The 9380-nt window shown below is 33.7% G+C and overlaps 1 protein-coding gene across 3 annotated transcripts; it reads left to right on the forward strand.

Moving 5' to 3' along the window:
* Positions 1–482: 482 nt before the first annotated feature.
* On the forward strand, positions 483–7973 carry LOC100793462 (glucose-6-phosphate 1-dehydrogenase, cytoplasmic isoform). Of its 3 annotated transcripts, none has more exons than XM_003547631.3 (16): positions 483–629; positions 1180–1387; positions 1739–1824; positions 2152–2218; positions 2335–2521; positions 3078–3235; positions 3324–3392; positions 3670–3728; positions 3852–3888; positions 4459–4530; positions 4821–4968; positions 5115–5210; positions 6349–6419; positions 7023–7138; positions 7471–7516; positions 7600–7973. In XM_003547631.3, the coding sequence occupies exons 2-16, from the start codon at positions 1211–1213 to the stop codon at positions 7765–7767; spliced, it is 1557 nt and encodes a 518-aa protein (XP_003547679.1). In that variant the 5' UTR covers positions 483–629; positions 1180–1210; the 3' UTR covers positions 7768–7973. The 3 variants fall into 3 exon arrangements, with proteins under 3 accessions (XP_003547679.1, XP_006599060.1, XP_006599059.1); XM_006598997.3 differs by having other exon boundaries at positions 554–666; XM_006598996.3 differs by lacking the exon at positions 483–629 and adding an exon at positions 694–944.
* Positions 7974–9380: the final 1407 nt, after the last annotated feature.

A 9380-nucleotide genomic window follows, 5' to 3' on the forward strand; every position in this document is an offset into this window, starting at 1 on the left:
AAGAAATAGTCTTATAAAAAAGACAAACAAATTTTTAAAAATATCTTATAATTAAAAATAGATGAAATAATTAATGTTATAATAAAAAACTAAAATAACAATTAATTTTGAATAATTTTTTTTTTCTCTCACAAGATCCTAATGGGAAGGTGAGAGTATTACTTTTCCCAATATAAAAGAAGTGTTTTTGGAAGGTTCCCGCGACCGTTTAATCTGCTGAAAAATACACTCGACTTTAGTTTACCGTTGTCTTAACAGTAAAAAAGATGCATTTATTTCAGTGAGAAAAAAAGAAAACACTGCAAAAGTAAAAAAGCAGAAGTTTAGCACTTCTTTCTGGCTTCTGCAATCCATTCGTAAGACACTTTTATGTCTTTATCCGGACGATCCAAATTAGAGGGGCCTGAACAGAAATAAGAGAAAAATAGAGGGGGGAAAACAGAAATAAGCAAAAGACTGAATATGCGTCAGCAATGAGGGCTCTGAAGTCTGACCTATGCGCTGACATGACACCAATGACTAAGGACTAAGGAGGTAGTTGGTGAAGAAAACACCAACTGTTTTGAGTTTCCAACCTTAAAAGACTCTCTTTTCTCTCTCTGAACTCTGAAGCAAAACAACATTACCAGGTACAGTTTCAGCTAACTCTGCATCACTTGGTAGTTGGTACTCTTCCTCTTTTTGTTTCATGATTGGTTTTTTGATCCATGTGCATGCAAATTCTCTTCTTCACCCTTCCTCTTTATTTGGTTTCAAGGTTGATTCTAAATTCCACTTTCACTTTGGCAAACTTGAGAAAGCCTTTTTTTCTTTCTGGCAACTAGTTGTTGTTTTTTCCCCTTCTGGTTGAATTTCAGAACAAGATAGTTTGATGGGGATGTTTCTTTTGTTTTGGTTTGTAATTGTCTAATAGAGATTTGGACTGTGCACACAATTCCAAAAGGGTACGTATTTGGATGTTTTGATGTGTTACTGTATGGATTGATGATAGTTTGTCTGATTGCTCAATTGGGTGTTTCTATGTTGTGGTAAACAGTGTCATCCCTGTTGCTTTCTGAATTCTTGGCACTTGTCATCGCTCTATATATTTGTATCAGTAGAACCATTTTTTTGGATATTAGCTTATAATTTGATACTAAATAGTAAGTAGATCACACCAATTACCAATATATATTGCAGAGTGGTTCTAGTAATTCAGTGCTGCTAGAAGATGGAAACTAGTGAATGGCATATCGAGCGAAGATCTAGCTTCGGCTCTGAATCCCCCTTAGCAAGAGAGGCAGGAAATGTGCCTGAAACTGGGTCACTCTCTATTGTGGTGCTTGGTGCTTCTGGTGATCTTGCTAAGAAGAAGACATTTCCTGCACTTTTCCACCTATACCTGCAGGTAAAGCAGAATCTTGGTGGATCATGTTGATTAGTGTGTGATGTAGAACAGTTGTAAAAATGAGAAATATTAATGCAGATGATCATGCAACTAATGATGGACTAAGGGGCCCTTAACAGAATGTGTTTCAGAATACTTTGCCTCTGATCAAGCACTTGTTCGATTTTTCTTTTTCTTGATAAAATTATATTCATTTAATCTACATGCTAATTTGACATCAAATGTCTATTTCTAGTTTGTACTTTTGTGGAAAATTTCTTGGATTATTTTTTTATAGTTGTTTGTTTCCCTTTTTTTTTTATTATTTTTCTTAAAGCAACTGTTTCCAACATTTGCCTTCTTTGTTTGCAGGGATTCTTACCACCAGATGAAGTTCATATTTTTGGCTATGCAAGGACAAAAATCTCTGATGATGAATTGAGAAACCGGTTGCGCGGGTGAGACTTTTTGTCATAAACAAAAATCTATCACTTACAACCTGCTAGCTACTTCAAAATTGTTGAAGATGGCTTGATGTGACTGGACTGTGTCCTTTAAATTATGTAAATAATTATTGTGGCATATTGGATGAATCATTGTTTTCTTTCAGCCAAAGAATTTTATTGTGAAGTTTTTTCTGTGAACAGTATGTCATGAATTTTTGTCATCTGCTTCTTTCACAAAACTGTTTTATTGTATACTTCATCCTATCATATTAGTTCATGTATTCTATTGATATATGTTTGAACTGTTTGTAAGCCTAACATATATGACTTGATGTGCAGCTATCTTGTTCCAAAGAAAGGTGCTTCCCCCCAACAGTTGGAGGATGTAGAGAAGTTTTTACAGCTGGTTAGCACTGGGTTTCTTGCACCATTTTGTCAATATTCTGTATTGGTCTCACTACATTATAGTCTTTTGGTTGATTTAAAATGACCATTCTCTGTCTCCCTTTTTCTTCCTTTTAGATCAAATATGTAAGCGGCTCTTATGATTCTGAGGATGGCTTCCGCCTGTTGGATAAAGAGATTTCAGAGCATGAATATTTGAAAAACAGTGTTGAGGGTTTATCTCGGAGGCTTTTCTATCTTGCTCTTCCACCTTCAGTATATCCATCAGTTTGCAAGATGATCAAGACTTGTTGCATGAATAAATGTAAGATGCTATAATATATGGTTTTGATTGCAAATGTTTCAAAAGGACAAATAGCTTTTTGTTGAGGGAGGGTGGGAGATATGAACAGCGACACAGTGAACCATAGCTCAACAATTGTTGAGAATGATGCTTTGTCAGACATTAGTCTACACATCATGACAGAGTCCACTTTAAGCTCTTCTTTTTAACTTTTATTTAAATGTTGGTTACTTGTTTACTTTTTGCAAGATCTTTTTCCTGATAATACTGGTGCTAGACATATAGCTGCTGCTTCCAGTTGTTGGGATTTTGGCTTCACAAGATATTTACAGGTGTCTGTGTTATATCTATGGTGTTTAAAATAAAAAGTTAAATAATTATGAAATAAACTTGAACTTTGTGTTCAGCTAGCATTTGCAAAACAGATCTCTGGCTTTAAGTCTCTCCACCATCTCATTTCTTTTGTGAGAAGAACAGTTGTCTTTACTTTTTCTTTTACATTTTGTGGTTCCTTTTTATTATCCAGAAATCTAATACTGATTGTACTGATATGGCTGCATCTGCTTCCTTTTCTTAGCTGATCTTGGTGGATGGACACGTGTTGTTGTTGAGAAACCTTTTGGTAAGGATCTAGAATCTGCAGAGGAACTCAGTACTGAGATTGGAAAGTTGTTTGAGGAACCACAGATTTATCGTATTGATCACTACTTGGGAAAGGAACTAGTGCAGAACTTGGTAATAAATGATTATACAATGGCTTCTTTGTTTGTTTCATGAGTTTTGCCTAATGATTAATCCCTTTACATTTAACTTATATTGGCAGTTGGTACTTCGCTTTGCAAATCGGTTTTTCTTGCCACTTTGGAACCGCGACAACATTGACAACGTACAGGTGAGGATTTTTAATTGTCAAAGTTACAACTTTGGGTTAAAAGTTACTTAAACTTCATTTATTCAATTGAAATTAGGGAAGGTATTGTTGGTTAAGCTTTGGCAATTCATAGTTTGTTCTATCATATCTATCAACTTTTTTTTCATTCTTTATTTTTACAAGCATCTCAAATTTTTTATTAACAATCTTTTGTTGCCTTATCTAATTCAACTACTGCATTGCCAGAGTTGATATGGCACAATTTTAAACTAGAGTTTGGCTGTTAATTCTATGACAGATAGTTTTCAGAGAGGATTTTGGAACTGATGGCCGTGGTGGATATTTTGACCAGTATGGGTATGTGTAGAATTTTGTTTTAGCGAAGTTCTCATCTGAGTCAAGGCATGCTTCTCTTTAATAGGGAAGGTATTACAACAAAGTAGCCCAAATCATTATTTACTGTTTTTCTTTATTTTGCAGAATTATTCGAGATATTATTCAAAACCATCTGCTGCAGGTGAGGCCCTGATTTTATAATGAAATAGTTTCTTATACTGACATTGTAATTATTATTTTGTATTGTGAAGTAGGAACATCTGTTAAACAATGGGATACAACAATGCTTGATTTCACGTCTCTCAATATTTGAAATCTTATTAAGGGTGTGCTTAATAGAACTAAAAAATTTAGCATAACAACTTCTGTGCTAAAATGTTGAAATTAAGGATTGTAATACCAATATCTTTAAATAAAAACATTAACTGTTGAAGGGACATTAGAGGAAACTATTAGCATTTGAAAAGATAAATAAGGACAAACTAAAGGAAACTGTTCAAACTAGTAATTCAAATATTAAGTACAGAAAGCTTTTTTGCTGAATGTCAATCAGAAGATATTAAGCTGAAATCTAACACTGAATGCATTCGATGTGCTGAATAATGAATATTTTAGAAATTTATCACTTAAAATTTATTTTTATTATGTATTAAGCAAACACCAAATGCATAATGTTATCCATTAAATAATTCATTAGACATTATCAGCCTGATGTATGCCAAATTTGTTCATTATTTTTTTACCAACTCAGGTTCTTTGCTTGGTTGCTATGGAAAAACCAGTTTCTCTCAGGCCTGAGCACATTCGGGATGAGAAAGTGAAGGTGTGCCTCTTTCCATTCAATTTTCATGGGAATTATTACTCTCTTCTGTCATTTTTTTCTGCCCAGTAATTCTGACACAAACTAATCAATATCAGTACCATTTCCTTGCTCCCCTTTCGAACTTAATTATGCAAATTAGCACTGCATCAGAGGGATATTTTAATGATTCATACCCTGAAACTTTCCAGTTTCAATGTTGCACATTTATGGTTACCTAGTTTTTGAGATGAGTCACACCATGCCTCTATAGATCATATGATAACACTTTATGGTTGCTACGGAAAGTGCAGGTTCTTGAATCAGTGCTCCCTATTAATGATGATGAGGTTGTTCTTGGACAATATGAAGGCTATAAAGATGACCCAACCGTACCTGATGAGTCTAACACCCCAACATTTGCAACTGTTGTTCTGCGAATACACAATGAAAGATGGGAAGGTCAGATGAAATGTTGAACATTTCCTTCCTAAAAGAAATAAATACTGAAGCTTCCTTTAATTTCTTTGGTGCAAAAATTAGGAAAATACAGTAGTTCATATTCATTCTGGTGCCTAAAAGAAGTATATATATATTTTTTGTATCAGGTGTTCCTTTCATACTAAAAGCAGGGAAGGCACTAAATTCTAGAAAGGCAGAGATAAGGGTTCAATTCAAGGATGTCCCTGGTGATATTTTCAAGTGTATGCCATTATAACTTTTGACATCTTTGTGTTGTTCTTTCTTTAACATGCTTTTGTTTGTCATGCATCTATCGTTGTGATGTCTATTAATATCAATCTTGAAAGTGAAAGTGGAGTCAGATATAGTAAAGAATGACATTACTTTGAAAGATAAAATGATAGATAATCTACTATAACTAGAGTCTATGTGAGGAGAAATAAAGGGAAAGGTTGTAGATATGTGAGCAAAGGGGTAAGGTAAAAGAAAGTATGCATGGGAGATTTTTTTGTCACTCCCTGGACAAAGATTAGCAGGGTAGAGGAAGTGAGGGTGACATTTTGTTAGAGTAAAAAAGGGATTAGAAAATGCTAACTAATGCACTTAGGATATTTGTTAAGGAATCAAAAGTGGAAAGTTTTTTGTTTGAGTGCACTCTCCTGTGATTTTCAATGCAACTTCAATGTAATCTTCAATGAAAATTTTCTATTTATTGATTCCTTATTCCAATGGGATAAATGTGAGGAGAGAGTGGAGAGAGGGATAAGCATGAACTAAGAATTGAGTAAGATTTTGGGGCCTTTGGGGTGAGAGTCTTGCACACCCTCAAAATCTGCTCTATTTTTCACTTGTTTTAATTCTACTTTGAGGAAGGAAGAGGCAAGAATGCAGTCGTATACACAAGAGTCTTCTAGAACTGATACCATTTTATCAATAAGAGAATAGTCTCTAGAGTTTTCCGATAAAATACTGTCTGCGTTTGTTGGCTCCTATCCGAATATTGTTCTGTGATATGACAACCTAGGAGGATATGTTTTTCATTTTTGGTGTCTTGTCTATTGTGTTGATTAAAAAAGATTATTTCATGTTTGCTGTTAGAAGAACTTAGCAAACATTTGCTGTTGATGAGTATTGCAAGAGTCATAAACATATTTCATACTCTAAAATTATCATATTCCAGTGGAAACTGAGAAAAGCTGAGATATGAGTCATTTCATCTCTATGTATTCCACAATTACAAACGTGACATCTATTCTTTTTATTTATTGGTGCTGTATGAATACTAACAATTAACATCAATATTAGCTATAGCCTATTTTCTTCGTTGTCATCAAAATATCAGTTTAGCATAAAGATAACTCTTAATTCTAACAATTTTAGGTAAAAAGCAGGGGAGAAATGAGTGTGTTATCCGCCTACAGCCTTCAGAAGCTATTTACATGAAGCTTACGGTGAGGCAATCATTCTAATGTTCCATCATGAGATTGATCATGCCACTTGTTTGACCTGATTACATCCTAAAGTTCTCTTTTATCTCTTATTTTCATTTATTGAGTATCTGAAGTAGCAATGCAGGGACATTGCTGTTCACGTACTGAATTTATATTTGCCAACACAGTTTCTTTTTTGTTGAAATGTAAATGGAAATTTTGCGAGTTCATTTGGGGTTAACATCTGAAAACATTGCACCTCTATCTTTAGCTTGCTTGTTGTGATGATTAAATAAAATCTATTTGCAAAACTATTGAGGAAGTTCACCCATATACTAATCTTCTGCCAAATAATATGTGAAAGAAATGCTTGATCATGATCTAATATTATAAATATGAACTGTTTGTTCTATTAATTAATAATTTGTTTTTAAATGAGTTTGAAAGTGGTTATATATTAGATTATACAAATGGTACTTAAGACTTGAATTTCTGCAAATTATATGTGCTACAGGTTTGTGTAATGTTAACTATGGCTGGTCAAAGCTATCTGCATAGAATGCTAAAATTAATTCAATGATATTTCTAAGGGTGGGCTGACAAGTTCAATGTCTTATCATTCAGGTCAAGCAACCTGGACTGGAGATGTCTACGGTTCAAAGTGAGCTTGACTTGTCATATGGACAACGGTATCAAGGAGTAACCATTCCTGAGGCTTATGAACGCCTAATTCTTGACACGTATGTTCCTTTTTCGTAGTTCATAGTTATGGGCTGTCAATGTTAGCAAGGGTTAATACAGATGTATATGAATTGTTTACAAATGACTTGTATTCATGATTGACTCTATAAGTGGTATGCTCTAGACTAAATTATATAATACTTACGTATTCATAGTTTTGAATTACTACACGTCATGTATAGGGTCAATCATAAACTCGAGTCCATAGAAACATAAGTTGATATGCTAGTAACAAGAATTGGAACTGCATGCTTTACTTAGCAATCAGTTCTATTGTCAAGACAAATAGATTTGCGTTAAATAACAATGGATATTGGAATATGTTTTGCAGAATTAGAGGTGATCAGCAACATTTTGTTCGCAGAGATGAGTTGAAGGTAAGATCATTACATGCTTGGTAGAGTATTGCAAGAGGGTCTTGCTTCACAAACTTATTGACTCCCTTTTTTTTTCTTATCAGGCATCCTGGCAGATCTTCACCCCACTTCTGCACAGAATTGATGAAGGGGAATTCAAGCCACTCCCCTACAAACCAGGAAGCAGAGGTCCTGCAGAAGCAGATCAGTTACTTGAAAAAGCTGGCTATGTTCAAACACACGGCTACATATGGATCCCTCCTACCTTGTAGAGTGATCTAATGTAATAAGATGAGGAATTTTTAGCTGCTAATGAATACACAATAAGCTTGTGAGGCTTCTTCCCTTTGAAGCACTCCCACGGATGTGTATCAAGCATTTGGAACAATATAAGAGACTAAGAGTGTTTGGCACGGTTTGTGTAACTGATTTGCCTTTAAATGCAAAATAAATGGAAAATGAAGTCCATTTACTAGTATCTGTTTTGCATCATTTGTTAATTTGACTCTGATGTGTCATGAGAAATTGGACCAATATTATTCTAGTTTAATTACCATGCAAAAGAATTGTCCACTAAACGTAATTGTCTTCTTAATTACTAACGCATAAAATACATTTTGATAAAACACTCCAACTAAGTTCATATCCTAAGCGCTCTTGGAGTACAATTCTCATAAGACGCCCCACCATTCAGCTGCATAGTTAGTTTTCAATATTATCATCAAATGAAAGTCACCAATAATCATATAATTCATTAAAATATCATATTAGAAATAAAGATAGATTATGTACTTAGAACTCTTGTTCTAATTCCTAATGGAACACCAAACAGTCAACTTTTTTTTTTACAAGGGAAAACTCGTGCATGACCTTTTCTTGCACAGAAAATGTTTGATAGAAATCTGATGTGCTATCTAACACTTAAAAGAGAAAATTGAAAAAACAGACAAAAATATAGGTATGATAAAGTTTATGAGGTGTTGGTGGGATATTTAAAATAAAGGGTGATTCATGTATCATTACTATTCTTGCACATCATTTTAGCAACCTACTAATGCAGTTAAGGATAATTATAGATGGACATTCCAAATGTTATTCTACATCTAGTGAGAGAAAAAAGAGAAAAAATAGAGAAAAATAATCATTGTTGATGGGTATTTAAAATAACAATATGTTCAAATATCATTGTTCTATAGTTAATGAGTCATATATGGAAAAAACTTTATTCGAATTGACAAAATTTATTTTGGTGATCTCTATCCCTCAAGGGTTAATCTCATAACTTCTAATTATAGGGATATCTTGTTTTCAGAAAAAGAGGAAGTTAATGAATATTATATATTGTAATCTTGCTCTTTAGTTAACGAGTCTTATATATTGTAATTCTTTATCAAACTCCATGCATGGATTGTCTTGTATATTAGCTCCGTCGATGGCTTCATAGATGTAGCTCAAATCTATTTTTCCTTATTATCCACGAGGCCAAGCCCTGAACAAATGGCTCTAGTTACATAAGAAACATATCCATTTCCCTTTTTTTCCCCTTATTTGCTCAAAACCTATTTTTCTTATACGAGAGTAAGCTATAGTGAATTATTTAAATTCTCTCTTTCTCTCTCTTATTTTTAAATTAAAGGTTAACATTTCACATGAAAATAATGTCACATGAGAGGATCCAAACATGTAGGTGAAGTGATTTTAACAAACTATTAAGATGAAAGGAGAGAGATTTTGATGGAGAAGGATTGCCAGGGGATGAGAAACAAGCAGATCATTATAAATTTAAAATGGTAAAATCAAAACATTTTAATTACAGGAACCAAATTGAGTGAAGATGGATTAACTCCCTCCTCTTCATTCTAAAATTTGAATTGAATAAGAATTT

The sequence above is a fragment of the Glycine max genome, chromosome 16 (genome assembly GCF_000004515.6).
Source record: "Glycine max cultivar Williams 82 chromosome 16, Glycine_max_v4.0, whole genome shotgun sequence".
Classification (NCBI taxonomy): Eukaryota; Viridiplantae; Streptophyta; class Magnoliopsida; order Fabales; family Fabaceae; genus Glycine; species Glycine max.